The sequence below is a fragment of the Columba livia genome, chromosome 18 (assembly GCF_036013475.1).
Source record: "Columba livia isolate bColLiv1 breed racing homer chromosome 18, bColLiv1.pat.W.v2, whole genome shotgun sequence".
NCBI lineage: Eukaryota > Metazoa > Chordata > Aves > Columbiformes > Columbidae > Columba > Columba livia.
The window spans coordinates 8115970-8135667 of NC_088619.1; the positions used below are offsets into that span (position 1 = coordinate 8115970).

Genomic DNA, 19698 nt, shown 5'->3' on the forward strand with positions numbered 1-19698 from the left:
CACCTGACAGAGATCAGGAGTGAGACTGAGGAAAGCCACAAATAACGCAGAGCGTGTGCTTAATAACACCAGGGAGGACAAATCTCTTTTATCCACAGATACACTGTTTCCATATAATAGTTTAGTTATTGATGTCTATGCAGTTTTTAAACGGCTTTAATACTGCCTGACATTTTCTTTAAATTGTAACTCAGGCAATTTAATGATAACCTCTAATTTTCTTCTACCTTTATAACGCAATGGGAAGCAACTCACCCCCCACAATTAAGAAAATTATAAAATTTCTTTCCTTAGTTTTGTTAAAATCACACAGACTGCAAACCAGCTCAGACTGAAATCTTAACAATTCCGATGCAAAACTCTGAAGACCTTTTTCCCAGCTGATGTCAGCTGCAGAGTTCTCGTTGTGGTGAGTACGGTGATGCTGACATGCAGATTTAGGTCATCTGATGTCGACCTGATTCTGCTGATGTGCTGCTCAAGCTCTCACGGCGCACCGAGCTCACATGTACCGTCCCGTCCTTTTAGCTAAAGTGCTGAATTCAGTCTGTATACGTAAATAGCATTATGATTCAACTTGGCTCACAGAACCAATCAGTTATTACGAGTCCATCCTTCATTTCCTAGACTGTCTATGAACATGTATGCATGTGGACATGAGTATGTGTGGGGCTGACTTAGAGGTTAGAAAATCAACCAGGGATACAAAGGTGCTTCATATGAGTTCATTTATATTTCTTCAGACCCAAATATTTTTCCATTAACAAGAATTTTAATGCCATCTGGACACCTACATGACCTTTTATTACAGTCTGCAGGATGCAACATATTTAAGAGTGCAACATATTTAGCAGACTCTACCCCCGCATGACCCAGCCCTCCTCCCAAGCCATCAGTTCCTATGGAACCAAGATCCTTGACTCTGGTGAGAACCATGAGCATGAGGTCTGTGCTTCATAAAGATCATGAATCTGTGCGTCCTCATGGACACACCTAAGTGAAAAATGGGTAAATCAGAGACCCAGAGTGAACTGATAGCAGAATTGGAGCCTTCATTCATCTATATTAAACAATAAAACAACTTTGACCTGAAAGTCTCCGTGTGTGCACACCCATGTGCACCTTCCTCCCTCACCCACATCTCATGTATCTAACAGTATTGTGCAAACACACGTATTTATAGCCTGCTGTAATGCTATTGCTTGTTTTACTTTCCTGTGCACATGAGCTTAATTAACAGCTATCACTCAATTTATTCTTGATTTAAACATAATTAACAATATGCTTAAGTAATGATTTTGCTTATGTCTACTAACTGAAGCCAAACTTGTCAAACTATTGCTCCATTAATTTAATTCCTCCTCTTGATTTAGGGAAATTCAATTACTTTAATGCAGTTAGTCATATAGTAAAAGTTGTCAGATCTCTTCTGTTGCTTAGACACTTCCAAAGTATTTTCTAGATTATTATAATTTGTTGCCTAGGGAGCGCGTAAGCAAAAAATGATATCTTTATAAATTGTCAGATGTACCTGACTATTCTGTACAAGTTCTGTATGCTAAAAGGCGTTAGCTTCATTTTGATTACTAATAATCCACCCAATATCTTTTCTTCTACAATATTATTTTACACTTGGAGAAGAAATTAATCCAAATAATGGTTGTGACTGATGGTCTTACCTGTCAGTGTCAGCCCAGCACACGTTAGCAGGATGCTCTACAGAGAGGTTTTCCTCCAGAAATGCCTCTTTTCCCTGCAGGTTTCTGCACTTCAACAGCTGGGGCTCCAGCGACGTGTTGGTGCACAGGGTGATTTTACAGGCTCCACCTCTGCACTGTGTGAAAAAGCAGTGTGTTTGCCTAAAATCCTTTCATTCTGCCACACACTATTGCTATTACATGCATTCCTTCTTGACTCTTTTAAGCATATGTTTATTTAAGTTTTGAGCCATATGAACCTTGTTAAAATCATGGAATGGCAACTGTTCAGGTCGTTAGTAATTCCTTTTCCCGCATTAGCTGGAGGGGACTCTTTCAAATACAAAGTGTGTCATCTCAAACTTATTAATATGCTTGAAGATACAGTTGCTTGTTGCATATTCTAGTTACTGACATCATCTGGGTGTTTAGGAGCAGACGTAGTGTCCGTAAGGTCTCTGAGAATGCATTCTGAGCTACACTGGATGACTAATGCCATTCACTTCCTAGTAAAATTCTGGTTCTTTGACTTTTTTTTAGCTGTATTCCTCTGTTCAGCTGCCTGGAACAAGGCGAGACAGAAATGCTGTTATGATGTCTCCCAGGACTTGAAAAGATAGCCCAGTAGCACTCTCTCTATTGATGTACAGATAGCTGTCTTGTGAATATTGCTGGCATTTAAGTCTCTAGCAGTTCAAAATCTACACTGAATAAGAGAACGGGTAGAAAAGGACCTTGTGGGAATCCAAACACAAACGTTGCGCCTTAGAGAGCAGCGTGTTGTTAGCTGCCAGCTTTTGAAAGCTTCCTGGTCATTTGGGGGGAATCTGCAGCCGTCTACACTACGATGCTCCGGGTGTGCAGCGGAGGCTCATTTTATTCAGCGCAGCTGAGAACAAGGGCCTGCACTTTCTGAGGGATCAGGCCTCTTAAAATCTCCCTTGATAAATAAAATAAATGATATGTGCCTCTGCTGTCATTATTTGAATGAAAAAGACCTGGCTTGAAGCTTCCCCAGCTCCCACTGGTGCCAGCAGAACTCCAGCTCCAAGTGTCCTGCCTGTACTGCAGTTCCTGCCCATTTAACAGTAAATCTGTTTCATTACATAGATACAGACCCCCTTACACCGTGATCTATCTGCCTTGTACTTAGTATCACTTAAAAATAAATCCATGTAAATTATTGCATAGTTTCCAGATAAAGGCTTGAAGCAATTTAATTAAACTGATCTAAAAGTAACCAAGTCTTTCACATATATATATATATACACACACATACCCACACACATATATTTGTATACTATATATTAGGAAGGCAAAAATAGTGGGAGCCCACAAGAAACAAAATGGAAAGAAAAAAGGGTTTTGAAGAGCTCTAAATTTGGCAGGGCACAGAAGGTGGAGGAGTATTAGGCAAAGAGAAGTCAAACTGTGAATACAATTTCTGTGCCAAGAGTTTTGATTAAAAGACACCTGACCGAGTTGCTGCCCATGAATCCCTTACCCCACCTGGCAAGAAGCTTCCTTGAGTTCATTCTGGTTGGCAAAAGTGATTTGATAAATATATTTTAATGAGAGCCTTTTAAGGTGTGTTATATTTCACCTACTGTTTATATGGTAATTCTTAGAAACCGGTTTACCGCATGAAGTATAAGATGCTTTGGTGCAGTCATCTATGTGTATATGCGAGAACAGGAGGTTGGGTGTGCCACATATGGAGAAGAAGTACAATTTAGGGGTCCTGAATGATATTGTTATATAATTATTAGAAGACTTAGAGAAACTGAATAGCTGAAGTGGTTAAAAAAAGAAAAAGAGAGAGAATCATAAAGCTAATGATAAATGTCTGCACACACATGCTACACATTGATTACTAATTTAATGTTAGAAGACAAGGTGGAACAGCTGCTAACTGTATTTTCTATAATAAAAGAGTTCATAGGAACTTAAATGTGGTACTGATAATAGATTTGAATCCCTTCCTGTATTTTGCAAGTATTGTTAATTATTCCCTGAAGTTATCTTTCCATATACATTTTTAGTAGTAAGGAAAAGTTTTTCTTTTTAATAGTATGTGGATTCTGTGAAATGGCAGGTTTTGCTGTAATTAACATTTTACTTTAAAACAAATAAGATGAAACTAGCTAGTTGTCAATCCAGCGTATTGCACAGATTGCAAATACCTTATATATTAGGTCTCTCAGCAAAAAAATAACACGATTTGACAGTAGCTTGAGAAGAGACCTCTTGCACGTCAGAGAGAGCGTGAATCCACGGCTGCACAGGTTTCAGCCAAGACAGTTTTTAAACAACGTCCTAGTATGAGCTCCCTGAGGCCAATTAGCTGCCAGTGGGATCGTTTTGTCTGTGGCTCTGGGGCTGCCGCCGTCAGCAGCAGCTCCGTGTTCTCTGTTTGAGAACGTCAGGAGCCTGGACACGCTCAGCACTGATCTCATTTTGTTTCACTGAAATGCTGCTGTTTACACGGGAGCAGAATAAGCCCGGTACTGATAGCTCGTGCAGACCCAGCCTGGAGGTTTCAGTGCTGAGGTTCAGAGCCAGAGACGCTGCTCTGCAGGTGCTGCTGACGGGGGTTACGCAGAGAGAAGAGAGAACGAAGCCTTGTGGGGTGTGATGAACGTGTCAGTGTGGATGCAATGTGTCCTGCTTTATTCCCCAAACACTGCGGCAGAGAAGGCAGAAGAGAAGAAATTTTCATCTCTGCTAGAGCAGCCCATAGAAATATGGAAATGTGGTAACCTGCAGCTGAAAGTGGAAATTTCAGCAACTCCTGAGATGTACGCAAGAGAGGGCCGGCTCCTCTTGTGGATTTGTGCTGGAAAAGGGAACGTACTAAATAACACAGAGCTGAGCATAACAGCTGTATGGAATTACTCATGGAATTTTTTGTAAGAAGAGATGAATGCTTTGATTTTTGTCTCAATTCATCTTGAATCATGTTGCATCCCATAATAATAATCAATAGCAATTTTCAGGCACCAATAACATTTTTTAAAGCAGCTATTTAATTATTCAGTGCTTCTTTTTTGTCTAATTAATCAATGTCATGGTTTGAGGGGGTTTTGGGGTGGTGTTGAATACACACAATCAGTAAAAATCTTTCTGCTTGACAAGTCAGCTTTTCCCTGCTCATTTCTAGAGTTTTCATTTGAAACCAGACTGGCTAATCATTCCCCCCAAAAATTTACTGCTCTTTTATCACCACTTGCTTTCATAAATGTCAGTGAATATGATACCCTCTCTAATTCAGAACCTACTCATAGCTGTACGGTCACAAAGGTGATTTTCACTGAAACAAGCTTGAGGGCCCTGTTGATAGTATATCTCATACAGCCATGCAGTACTAATTCCATTTGTGTGCAAGTTAAGCTGTGAATTCCAAACAAAATAATAATTGTTCTCCCTCACTGGGGTGAAGGTTGAATTTTAGAGTATAATCAAGTTCCGGTAAATTGAAACACCCCATGTCATAAATGAGAAACTCTCTGCATAGTAAATACCATAATTAATTTTAAAATGATTACTACTAAATAGAATTAATTAATATCAAGCAGAATTGATTCTTCTCTGCTGCATACTCTTAACCTGTAAGCCGAGCACATATGGTTTAGAACTTTTCACTGCAAAGCTTGAATGAAACCTCCTAAGATGTCGTGTTTTCCATGTTAGTGTCTAAGTCCTTGGTGGGTGGTGTATCTGCTAAACCATCCCACAGGCATCATGCTCACAAAACGGAGCCCAGGATTAATTTTGCTTGACTTTGGAAGCGTTTGCTCCGAGAGGAGCTCGTGTCTGCCCCTTGTTTCGTGAGTCAGTTGATGGTTCTGACCTGCGGGGCTGTTTCAGAGCTCTGCAGCCCCCATCCCTGCCCACTGCCCAGGGACTTGCTGGGAGCAACGTGAACCCTCAGAGTTGAGCTGCTGTAGCCTGCAGATCTCCCGCTGATCCCTGCAACAGATCTGAACCTGTGGAACTGGAAAGTAAACCCCAAGCTACAGCATTTCCTAAAGCACAACGATAATCTTTTGTAGCCTTTGTGGTTTGAGCAATCGCTAACGACTGCATCAGTAGCAGAGACCCTGAAGATAGGCTGGTCACAGATCAGAGGGATATCAGGAAACATGAAGAAGCTCCTTAATTAATTTCTAATCCTTTTTCAGCCTTAATCTTCTCTTTCACGGTAAGATCTGGCATTACACATTTTCTGCACACATGCTTTCTAGATGATGTAGATTAAGTTTTAGGTCTGTGATTTGCTAGAAACAGCATGTCGATAGGTTAGCTCTTACTGCAGCCTCCTACCAGAATGCCGCAGGATTACGCTGTCTGGGCTGATATATTCAGCTAAATATTAATTAAAAGTATGTGAAGTTGGTCCTGTCATCCAGGATTTTAATCTGTGGCTTTATTCTGTGCTTTGGGAGGGTTTGTTCAATCTCTTTGCCATAGCTGGTGCTGTTTTATTTGTACATTTATTCCAGAACTAGACTTTGCAGGTAGCAGTGCTGGGGTGGGGGGCTGGAGGCCTTCGAGTACCTCGTGGCCAGGCTAGGCAGCACATTTCAGAAACGAGAACAAAAATACTGCAGATAGATATTTGGAGTACATATTGGTCATCCAACTATAATCGAAAGGTGTTGGGTTTTTTGCCTCACTAGTTAATGGTGTAATATCTTCTAATTTATGATGTGAATACAGAAAATAAATGGGTAGGCCTCTTCTCCTAACATAATAAATATAGATGCAAGAGCAGCGCGTGCTGAATGCTGAAGCTCCATAACCTTAACAATACCGAACTTTTTCATAGCCTCTTCCGCAGATATCCTGCAGCAGAATCTGAAGTCTCCCAGTTTGGGATGTTTGACTGTCCCTATAAAATTCTGTAGCAAAATAGCTTCAGGATCCTATAGAATGATAATATTTGCCTTTTTTTTTCAGTGCTTTCTAGAGAAGCCTCTAGATTTCCCTACAGTTAAATAGGAATTTTCCATAAAGATAAGGAGGTTTTTTAATAAGGAGTTAGTCAAACTTACAACTATCTGGACAACTATCACCTGATCTCGCTGCTGCTGATCCCAATAGGAGAATATCAGGCTGTAACTACAGTAGATAGAGAACAATGTGTTCATCCTTTCAACCTCAGAAATGAAGGTGGGTCAGTGCTGACGATGTGTTTTGAATTGTTGCTGTGTCACATGCTCTTATGGCACCCTCAGGTCCACATTCAGATAATTTATAATTGCAATAATATATAATTATGATTTATAATCTGTCCCACAGACTTAGGACAAAACATGGGCTGAGCAGCCTGGATGAAGCAGTGCACTATGGAAGTGAAAGGTTGAACATTTCCTGAGCGTTTTGAGTTGGGTAGAACACACACGTTCCTGTGCTACGTGCTTTTGTCAGGATTCAGGTATTTTTCAGACAGCAAATTACAGAAAGTACTCAGAAATTCTCCTCCAAACACCACAAAGAATAGAGACACAGAGCAGAGGGTGCTTTTGCCCGGAGGAGCAAAGACCCCAGAGACCTTCCCACACATATTTAACTTGCTGCAGAGGTACAGGTACTATAGGAAAAGCAGACTTACAATTATAACCGTGCTGACTACACATATATATAGAAGAGTAAAAAAGAGTCCAAACTAATCAAATCACTGAAGGATTAAGGGAAAAAAAAATCACTTTACACAATTACAGATTAAAACATTAGGATTAACATTTTCCTAATATCCTAAGGGACATATTTAGGAGTTTCCTAGATTTTTAAAAGCAGCCCTCTCCATTGAAACGTTATCACTTAGAGAATTCTGTTTACTCAGCACTTCTGAGAACCAGGTCATGTCTCCAAAGGTGCCTGGATGTGGAAAAAGTTGACCTACATCAGTATTGCTCAGACTTTCAGCATACGTGAACCACTCCTGGTGCACGGGGCTTCATGTGTCTGCAGGTCCCTGCAATGTCCCCACTGCCAGCAGCCCCACATCTGGGGGAATTAAATGACATTTGTCACTTTGTGCCTCCTCGTTTCATTGTGACAGCATCGGCGCCAGAGTTTGAGGAACTGTTTGGCCCACAGCGTAGAGTTTTTATCTGAGAAGCTGTTGGTTTAGTTTTGCTTTTATGTGACGGGATATACAAGGAATGGAAGGCAAGGATTTAGGAGTATTAATTCTTCCTTTTTTTAATATATGAACGAAAAAGACAACAAGCAACAGTATTTAAACCGTAAACCTGAAATCCCTTAAAGGTGATCTGGCCATAACATTTTTACTCAGGTTTTTACTCAATACCTATTACTACGTTGTCAGTTGTCAGCTTGTATATATCACATTTTGTTCAGTAATCCCTTAGTGGTTTTGTTATGCTTTATCCTCTGTAAATTTACGTTGCAAGTCTTTTGTGTGTGTGTGTGTTAGGAAAGCATAAGCCGGTAGGAAAAAAAAAAGAAGAAAAAAAAATAATGCTTTTGTAAAAGAGCTGACATTACACCCTGAATCCATATCCCTGACAAGACATGCAAATAGGCACCTATGCATTTGCATAATTATGTGTATGCTTTTAGTCCCATAATGGATTTGTGTATATACAAACCCACAGTTTTAATACACGTTACACTCACTCTTGAGATGGAAGTCAGAATATCAAAAACATTTACCTATTTGAAACTGAAACATTTTAGGATGTTTGCCTCTACATGCATTTCATTATTATGTAATGTGCAAGAATTTTGTATTGTTTCCATTTTATTTGCTTGCTTTGGTAACAGATACATTATCATTGTATAAACCTTTGGCCCCTTGCTCGGTGACATTCCAGGGTGGAAATTACCATTAAGACTCTATGCATAGTTCAATGTGGTGGCTGAAATCACCTCTGAAATGAGGAAATCTACCACAGAAGCTTGTAGGCAGCCATGCCTGCTTGGTTTTTATATGCAGCAGGTTTGGCCCAGTGCAAATGAATGTCAACAATAGAAGGATAATGGATTAGAGTTCTAGCAAAAACTTCCCTTATAAATTCAGCTGTTTGCCAAGTCAGTTGATGGCCCAGTTTCCAGACTGTCAGAACAAGCAGTTCTGAACAGTCCCTGCTTATTAAAAACAGAATACAAAAATCAATATAGCAATATCTTGTTGGAGAAAATTCAATTTATCAACAGGTTTATCATTTTAAAGATGATTAAAGGGCTTGTTTATTAGGGATCATCTAGACTTTAGAAATAGTTGATATAAAAATAACAATATATAAGCCACAATAGACTTACAAATCTTTCAGTTACACAAGGGAATTGGTATTTTGCTGTAAGGGAAGGCCTGGAAGCATTTCCTATCTTTACTTTAGACTATATCAGTCACCAATTATGTGTTAAAAACTGATACTGCTCACATATTTCAGTAGCTCAGACCCATTATTCAAAACCTGTGCATTTAAAATTGTTAAAAATCAAAAGTGTGCTGAAATTTCCATTAACATCTTGTAAGAAATGATCTGCAAGAATTAATTTTTGAGAGCTCCATTTCAATTTCTGCCTAAGTCCTACCTGGTTAGTAAGAACATAAGCACATTTGAAGTATTTTCCTCTACTGCAAGTGAGAATGAACTCTCAACTCATTTTCATCTGGGATAATGAGAGCGAGACTGGCTTTGTGCTGTAAGTAAGGTGTTCAGAACCTTGCAACTTCCCAGCTATAATTCACATCCCAAACAGGAATGTGAACACACAAGTGTGTGTGCAAACACCCGGAGTTGGAAACGATCCCACCTCACGGGCATTTGGGAGCGTTCAGCCTCCGGTTTGCATGCAACACAGAAGGAAAAACATATAAAAATAGGAGGAAAAGCAGTTACTAATAAAAGAATGCTGATCCATAACTGAATAGGAACTACTGTTTCAAAATGTTCTTCCTAGGAAGATAATAAAGATGAACTTGTCAACATTATTGTTTCAACGGATTAAATATTCTTGAAATTCTTTGTGATGTTTATGATAAAACACTCCTTAAAAAGCAACTTGTGTTTATGTCGGGAAAGCTAAGATCCCGTCTGGTCTAAATGATCTCCCTGTTGGAAAAGCATTCAGTCGTGTGCTTATTCCCAGCCAACTTTACCCCATAACCTCTTTCTCTTTTCCCTATGAACTATTCTGTAAAGCCAGAGAAATCTGTATTTTGGTAAGCACAGTGCCCGAGAAAAACAGAGGGAAACTGATGGTGAATTGGCATGATAGGAAAATTGTTCTTCTAATAGCCTTTTTCAGAATAGTTTCTCACCATTTCTTTCCGATTTGAGCTAGCAGAAAAGCGTCTTTCACTCTGCGTGGAATAAAACATGCTTGGGAATGATGTAAGAGGGGAAAATTGCTTTTTGGTGTTCTGAGCTTTGTGTCATTTTGATTACTTGTAAAAAAGAGTAATTTACACAAGTCTGGTATACATGGACCTGTACAGATGTTTAGAATACCAAACAAAGAAACAGCTCTTGCCCCATAACCATCTATGAACACAGCAGGTAATGCCCAATGGGGAAGAAAAAACAAAATGAGTAGAGTAGAGTAGAGTAGAGTAGAGTAGAGTAGAGTAGAGTAGAGTAGAATAGAATAGAATAGAATAGAATAGAATAGAATAGAATAGAATAGAATAGAATAGAATAGAATAGAATAGAATAGAATAGAATAGAATAGAATAGAATAGAATCAAAATCTCCTGACCAAGCTTTAGCAGAAGAGTTCTCAGAGGTAAAGTCTCAGGAAGATTCCTGATAGGGAGGGTTTTGCATGTACATCTGCTGGAATGACAGTGGCCGCACATGACACCACGTCTGGCCACATGGGAGGAGCTGAGCTCAGCCTCTGGCTGTTGCTTAGTCTGGAGCTCAGGCTTTAGCCCAGATTTCCCAGCCTTCCAGCCAACTCACACATTGACTCAGACATGTCTGAATTAGAGGCATATTGGAACACAGAAGATTCTTCTGTTTAAGCTAGAATTGATAATTCTTTAGGGAGCTCTATGGTTTTTTTTTAAGTGAATTGTCAGGAAAAAAAAAGAAAATGAAGTGTTTTGGAATAGAGTGAAATGTCAGGAAAAGCAAAGATCAGTTCAGGATAGGATGTTTGTTTGTTTTTCTTTTATTTCTGTCCCTACTCAGTTCCACTGTTTTCTCAACATGAAAAGGTACACAAATGCTTTTGAAGCAGATAAAATAGGAAAAGTGAAACAGTCCTCTGCTCAACAGGAACAGGAATATTTGTAACTGGAAAGGCTAATTTATTCACCTTCTCTACAGAACTAGAAAAAGCGGGCCAGAACTGCTGCTCGAAAAACCCACAGTGAAATATGCTACTAGGCAGAATAACTTGTGATTTCTGCATGCCACAAAGGATTTGCCTTGACGTATAATGAATTTTATTGAGGTCGAATTTCAAGTTACCTAAATACTAGTTTACCTCCAGAGATATGGGGCTCAGGAAATTATTTTGCGATATCTATGCATTTTTTTCCTTGGCAGTAATCTGGGAAGCAGCTTGATATTGTGAAATATACTGCTTTCAAAAACTTGTTCCAGTTCTGCTGAAAAGCTGATAAAACTTTTGTCCCTTTCATGGCTAAAAAGCTGAGTTTCATAGATTCTTCTATTCATTTCCACTGGCTTATAATTTCAATAAAGCATTCCCATGCTTCCCTGGCTCCACCACCACTCGGACACTGATTTCCCTTAAACAGGGCTCAGTACATGGCATGTTCTTGGAACTTCAAGGCTTGAGTGGTCAGAAGATTTCAACAAAGTCATTCAATTATTGTAGAAGGCTTATGAAAACTTAATAGGCGTAGAAATTTAGAGCTTCCTGGCAGCAAAAGAATTACAGAAATAACTACAACAAATGGGGTTTTCTGGCTCTCATAAAATTGTATCATTAACCTTAATAATGATGTGTTTTGATTGCGGTGTAAAAGAGATGAACTGACTGCGCATCCTTTACCCCGCTCCGAACGCTGGATGCTGCTCAGTCATTCCAACAGCAATCGAACGCTCGGGCTGCACCACAGCAAAAAGCCTGTGCCAACTGATTAACCCAGGCCCGCGTGTGAGGGCACATTGTCTTCCTTTTTCTATTCACAGAAGCCAGTAAAAAAGAAAATATTTTATTTCTGTAGGTATGAAATTCACCTACTACATATGGTTTAAATATAGCTGGAATGTTTTAGATTAAGGGAAGGACAATTTCACTGTAAAGCATCCACACGCACACAGTTACTAATGCTACACACCATCAATTTGGCTGTATCTGCTTTAGGCTTCATAGTTACTAACAAGGAAAGATCACTGCGTTAATGGAGGAGTGGAAATACAATAAAGTACTTTATTATCCCTAAAAAGCAGCATGTGGCATATAGACTCTGGGGGGTATTACCTATGAGCAGCTTCATTCATTCACGTCCTGTGGCATATAATTATCGCAGACTAACCATGACCCTGCAGGTCCTCTATTAAAATTATATTTTTGTTACAGAATGGTGCATACATTATTGAAGCACATTATTTTGATCACTGAAAACTGACATATTGTGCTCATTAGCCAGTAAGCCTGAATATTTAATTTATGAGGTTTGCTCCAAGTTTTTTACAGATCAGTCACTTAAGAGAAGTAAACAGGCAAAACTGCAGAGCAGTGAATGGGAAGGATTCCTACTGAAAATGGTGCTTTAAAAGGCAAAACAAAGCGTGTCACGCCATATGCTGATACCTGACACATTACATTAGGCAGGTAAATGGGTTAATTGGACTCATTAACATCATTTCCTTTTAAAAACTTTTCCACTAAGAAGATGAAAAGCTTATTTTAATCTTTACACTTCTCTCTTGCATTTTACATTTTTCACATGGGCCTTTTTTAATCAAATATTGATGATGATGCCTGTTGTTCTTCAAAGCTCAGCAATTACATTGCAGCTCCCTCCCAGTAACTGGCACTGTATTAGACTCTGGTATTTCCTTATCTTTAATTCCCCCACATACTTCTTTTTTTAAACACAACTTAAGATTTATTGGATTCTTGCCAGAAAAGGCACTCTGGATATTGGGCTTCTCTGCTGCTCTTTGAGCCGCCTGCTGAGCCAACATCCTTCCAGGCACCTGCTTCACTGATGCAACAGACCCCACCATTCTGTCCCCTGGCTGACACCACCACTTCTGAAACTAAAGCCACAGATTCCAGTTGTGCCACACACACAAAAAGATGAGTTTTAATGTTCTTCCTGGCTGTGGAAGTCCCCTGTTCTGTAGGTGAGAGCTGTATGGGATGGGTCAACAATGCTCTCTGCTGGCAGCAAGGACGGCTTGCAGGAAACGTGGCTGGAATTTACCTTAAAAATACTTTGAATATGTATCTATGTATAAGGCCCCGAGGAATTTATAGGCAAATCTATAGAAGATCATGATTTACAACGTCAAGAAGCCTGCCGTGTATTGCAAACATGATTTTGAAAGTTATGTTATACTAGCACTTTCCACCATTTCTTTACATGAGGTTGCATACAATGATTAAGCGTAAGGATGAATACTGGGAAAAAGTATTATGAAAAATAACTATTCAAATGTACAAATATTAGTCAAATACACAAATAAAACTGAATGCTCTGTAGAAAATAATTGTTTAAAGCAATTAAAAAATTCACGTGCGTGCACGTGTCTCTGTATGTATGAGCACAGAGGGGATGGCAGGACAAGGATAGGGCTCTCAGAAGTCGAGAAAAATCTATATTGTCTCCTATTTATTATATCAATCTCCTCTTTAAGAGAATATTTTGAAAAACAAGAATACTCTTTTTAAACAACTGGTAAATAACTCAGATAACTCTGTAAAATCATTTTATTTTCCAGCTTGGGTCTCTTCTAGCAACAGCCAGAAAATCAAGATAGCAGGATAAAACTACATCTAAAACTATCTGGATACCAAAAGCACAATATTAATAGAAGTTCTAGCATAGCCATTGCTTTGAAGTAGGGGAAAGTAGTTCTGCTGCAGTCTGCCTTAGTAGGTTACATTTTAAATTCTAGTTTGGTTCGATGCTTCATCGCTATCCCTAAAGTCACATTTCAAATCACAGACTTGCCATAAAGTCTATGTAAACTCTGTTTTCAAACCCTGGAGCAGTGTCTGCTTTGCACAGCAGAGGCAGAAGGTACTTACTACAGTGCAATCAGTTTAAATCAATGAGGACAGCACTTTGTATCACAGAGTATAGTCTGGTCGAGATACTATGAACAGCAATCAAAAAACATTAAAACAAAGGAGGGACTCAGATAAACATGATTCAGTTCATTAAAAACTTCAGTTCATCAGCACTTAGAAACTCAAGTTTGGGTGACCTGAGCTACAGAGTGAGATTTTGCATAGGATGATGCTGGAAGATCCAGGAAGAAAACAACTTGGCATTAATGTTGCCTTACCCAGTGAGATGAAAGACAATTACAGATTTATCTTTGCATTTTTAAGAACTTTGAGCCCCATAGATAGCAGATGCGAGGAACAGATTAACATTAGTGTTACTGTTTTCATGTTTCCATGGAAAGATTGTGCCTCACCACCTGGATACACAGAAACCAAAGGTAATGACAAAGTATTGGCATTAGTAGTTCAGGTGCTGGTGAAGGGGGAGGAAGGGCCACCCCTCTCTGAGCTTGCGGAGCTGCTCTCCTGTTCCATCACAATATAATGTAGGACTCCAAGAGGAAAGTGTGGAGACCAGGTGGCAGATGATAGAAACTTGGTTATTGCAAGATATAAAACTGGGACACTATGACACCTTCAAAACACTCTTCAATCCTTGGTGATTTGCTTCCCTACACCGTACTAGGCTTTCTTTGGACTGTATCTATTTTCATCCTAAAGAAAGGAACATCTAATATTGCAGATAAGATCCAAGGACACCACAGCAGGCAGCCATACACAATTGATTTTCTTGCTTCCTTGCATTCAGTGCTGCTCCACTGGCAGGTACTGATACAAGTTTAAAAATGGTCTTGCAACTAATCTTCAGACCAGTCCTACCTGAATAAATCCAAACGGCACCCTTTCACTATTCGCTAAAGGGCCCTGGGAAGCAGAGAGCTGCCCCTTGGAGAGGTGACACCAGACTGCTAACGTGACATGGGACTGAAAGGCAGAGAATCCACCTCAGCTCCTTCTCCTTTCCTCTTGCATTCCCTGCTTACGTTTCCAGCACGGCTTTGCCCTGAAACAGGCTGCTTTTTCTATCACTTCTTTTTTGAAGGCTATTTTAACACAGACTGTAATGTAAAGATGTAGGCCACCAGGAAGCTGTGAAAAATAGTTAGTTCAGAGCTAGTTGTGGAAGAAAGTGAACAAGATATACAGTTAACTAGGCCACAACACAAATGCTTCCACAAATGCAGGGCTAAGGAACATCATTAGGAAAAAAAGTTTCAAGATTTTTTTCTCCTAATGGTCATAAAAGTGTATAGAGTTTCAAGATAAACATGTGTCAGAGTTTGTGATTATTAGGGCTGCATTTTGCTTGTGTTCTACCTTTCAAAGAGCAGAATTTGGACTTTTTTTCTGTGATCACAGGACCAGCAAGTTATACACAGATACCACAAGAGTATTCAGATCTTACTTACAAACGTCATATAGAATATATTAGCAGTGTGTGCCTGTCTTGCATCAAGATAAAGAGAGAGAATAATGCTGCTGGGGAATTGTGTGCACAAAGCTCTGTGAAGCAAGAATTAAAATGAATGAGATTAAATAGAAAATAACTACATCAGGAATATGTTAATAATTTAATTAAAGTCTACCAAAGTTGAACTATTCCATAATTAAGGTTGAAGCCCATCAACGTGCTGTGTTCTACTTGGGGATTTTGCCACATGAAAATTACCTATTTTGGAAACATTTCTTAAAGTATGAGGAAGTGCCCATTAAAAGTTGCTGGTAACGGTGGCGAGTGTTGACACACTCGAGAAACGAAACGGGAGAAATGGGAATGTTCTGAAGGTGCAGACTTGTCCTGAATCTGGACTGGTCTATGTGGCTGCTCTGTCCTTGGGCACACACAAGAAGAAAACCAGTGCTTCCCTTAAGCCGGAGGAGGCAGATAAAAGGGCAGGATCTTGCATTGTTTCTATCCAAGACCTTGGGGTTTGTCCTTGCTGCCGAGCAGTCTGTGTGCCCGTGGGGAGAGTTCTATAGTCTCACTTCAAGTGTTCCAGCATCCCGCCGGTCAGAAATGAGGCACACCAGACACTTCATTGCCTTACTAGTGTTCTTTATCTGCAGTTACGCAGGGAAATTCTGTTTTAAAACAGTCAATACAATCTCATTACAAGCACTGCATTTTTATGAGGGGGGAAATGAGAAAGACAAATGTTACTCGTGTTTGTGGATTTGCCTCTTGTTTCCCCTCTCTGTGCTACAGAGAGCTATTTGATTCGTATTAAGGGTTATTTGAGTCTCTTTTACCTTGAGAGAGAAAATAATAGTAGCCTAATTTAAGAAAGAACATGGATTCTGGATGTTTTGCATAGCTGCTAAATTTACCTGAGTGCTCGGTGAAGCATGAGTTTCCAAGGGTGAACAAGACGCTTTAAACCATTTCCCCTATTTGTTTTTTAACTACATTTGTTACTTATGATTAGCAATTTTGTGCCATTCATATGAAGCGTACAGAAACTGAAGTCAGTTAACTGACCTTCTTCCACCTATTAAACTTGGTATTTCTTTATTATGGATGCAAAGTCAAGCAGAAAAACTAAGGAGCATTTATAAATAAGATCATTGTGGTTTATTCGCAATGAATAGGAATATTTGTGTTTACTACTTTTCATAAGAAATTTGTTACTGTTTATTCTGAATTGGAATAAACATAAAAATTACAACATCTGTATCAAAGTTTAAAACCCACAAACCCCAAAAACTGTTTAATCTCATCCATTTAGTTCTATTGCACAGTCTGTTCAGTGTAACTTTTTACAACATTGTGTGCAAGAAAACAGGTTATTTAAACTCAGTAATTAGTATTACAGATAAAATGACACTGCGGCAATGTTAATTACTATAGTACTGATGTAGTATAGGATATAATACATAATAAGTCATGTCTTTAATTTCAAATTGAAGTGCAACAAAGCATATTATTGCTACAATTCCTCTTCTTAAAGTAAATGGATGTTATTCAAGTGTACTATTTGTATCCATGCAGGGTGTTTTTAAACAAATCACAGTTGTACTTTAACTCAGACTGGCATATTTCACTTTCTAATGGCATAAATTAAGGAACCTCTTGCTATAGGAACTTTTCCTATGGCAGTAGAAATTATGACAGAGTTATATTATACGTGAAAAATTTCCACAATCTTTTTCTTTTTCAGTGCAGCAGCTGTAAATCACTTTGCAAATGAGGCACAACGTTCAGACTTTTTAAAAATAAGGATGAATCTTGAAGAGCAATACAGCTGTTTTAGGTGTACTAGGAACTAGAGATACTTGATCAAATTGTAATTAATACTGTACTGCTATGGGTGAAATATCTGGCAACTGTAAATATAAAATACTCATAACAAAACAGGAGGACAATGAAAGTTTCTCCCTGCAGCCCCAGTAGGAGTAGGGCTCTTTATTTCTGAATAATTATAACCCTGCATTTTGCAGCACCTTTACTTTTGGATAACTTTGTTATAAATATTCAAAGAAGAAAAAAGTGTGTTAAATTTCAGATTTGTTCAAGCGTACTTAAATAATTTATGTCAGCTGAAATGTTCCCATTTTCAGTGCAGAAATTTTGTAATGAAGCCATTACTCAGACCTTGCATAAAAATATTCTAAAAGCCTACTTATTTAGAAGTATAATAATCCTATTCACTGTGTTAACCGTGTGCCACTGGCTAAAATATTTACATATGGATTTAGCAAAATATTTGAATATACAGTATAAGATTCAAAGCAGAAGTGGAAATATAACCTCAGGTTGTGTATTTCATCTCACAACAAAAGATGTATTGCTACATTTAAATGAAGGTGCGTAAAGAGCAAAATCTTGAAGTATGTAGAATGAGTTTCTAAGATTTACTAATTATTTTGAAAAAAATCTTTTTCCACCTCCCCCCCACCCTGTTTTGTTTAGGTCAGCGGGACGATGTATAACACAGGGAGACACGTATCTCTACGGTTAGACAAAGAGCATTTGGTCAACATCTCCGGAGGGCCGATGACTTATAGTCACCGCTTAGAAGAAATCCGGTTACACTTTGGAAGTGAAGACAGCCAGGGCTCAGAGCACCTGCTCAACGGCCAGGCCTTCTCTGGGGAGGTACGTCAACACACCGACACTCACCGGCCAACCACTAGTAATTACTCACTTCCCATTTCTGCCCCAAGGTATTTGCAAACCAATTTGTACTCATCAAAACCATTTCCTTTCAGCCGTTCTGAAAATCGGGGGATTACTTTTCACGCGCTGCAAATGATGTGACTCGTATAAAAATGAATCCGTTGTATTTATTGTATGCGTAGACAGCCTATATTCTCATATGCGCTACTTGCAAAGTAATCAAGTATCTTTTGATGGGTCCTTTACATTCCTAGCAAATGCAAATACAAGATTAATCACAAAGTAATGCTGAAATGCTTCACGTTCTTATGAAAGTGCAACTTTTGCTACTTGCTGGTGTGTAAAACTTTACACTGAGTATCATTCTGCCTTTGATTCATACAATAATAAGGTGATACTTAATCTTAGAGATGGTTCCACAGAAATCTTCTGGTCAGCTCAAAAATTAAAGTTAACCACACAAGTAAAACCTGGCAGAATCAGTACTTGCTTTGTATTTTAAATACACACCTGTAATTGTCCCAGAAATTACCAAAATGTAATGATCCTGATAACTATTGCAGAATAGCCCATTACTTTTGCTGGATAAATATGCTAGTCTTGTACATGCAGTACTTTTTCAAGATATATTGTAAAGTTTGCAGACTTACTAGTAGACAAAGCAGAATCTTTCCATTCGTCCTATGTAGGAGCATTTTTACCCAAAAGAGATGCCTGGGTTTGTAGCACCCCATCCTTCACCAGCTTGTATTCATCAGCACACAACTCTGCTCCACAACTATCAACACTATAATGCTTCAGAATAACTGTATATTACCACAGGGATTAAAAGATACTGTAGGTATCCCTGTTACCATTCTTTCAGAAGACCAAAATGAATATTTTTTCAGAATAAAGCACTTATTTTCTTGGAGATGAATAAGCAGGTTACCATCTGCACTATCAATCACAGACTCTGGTGATGAGTCAGTTATTGCATGGCTTTTTCTTTGGCACTGTGCATCAGCAGTCATTTAAGAGTGGGAAATTAATTACAGAGTTGTCAAATGATGGTATTATAATTGATGGTAATCATTTGCTTTGTTTTATGAGCTACATAGATGTATAATATAGCCAGTGGCAACTTTTTCATGAAATTATTCATGTCTTACACAACTGACTTCTGGTTGCCTTTTTAAAATTCCATGATAAGTGAACAAATAATGTATTACACCTTTAAGAGCTGGAAGTTAGGTATGCTGTGGCACATAAGGTCTTTGCTTTGCTAATCAGATTTACGGAAGAGCAGTATTCAAAAGAAAGCCAGTTGTCTGAACAAGAAAGCAAAAATCTTGTTGAAACCTACTATTGCACTTGATTGGATGTATCATTAAAATTTCAGATTTTTTTAAAGAGTTTTTAAGTTATAAATTCATCAGTAAGGCTATAACAAAAGGTAAAAATGTAGAGGATTGTTTGCAAGACTTAATACTTAACTAGGCTCTCCTTAGTTTTGAAAGTAGGAATTCTGAAGTACTATTAACTTTTGGTATTATTTGCTGACAGAGACCTCAAGTTTTTCTTAATAAAAGCAGAAAACCTCGCTAAGTGGAAACCACTGTCAGGCTGTCATGCACAACTGGATCTGCA

General features: G+C 38.7%; 1 protein-coding gene across 5 annotated transcripts in view; it reads left to right on the plus strand.

Moving 5' to 3' along the window:
- CA10 (carbonic anhydrase 10) overlaps positions 1-19698 on the plus strand; it is a 162367-nt gene that overhangs the window by 106709 nt on the left and 35960 nt on the right. For all 5 annotated transcript variants that reach the window (XM_065034788.1, XM_065034787.1, XM_065034785.1 and 2 more), the window contains one exon: positions 17863-18048. In XM_065034788.1, the coding sequence (XP_064890860.1) occupies positions 17863-18048 (186 nt within the window). The remainder of the gene's footprint in view (positions 1-17862; positions 18049-19698) is intronic.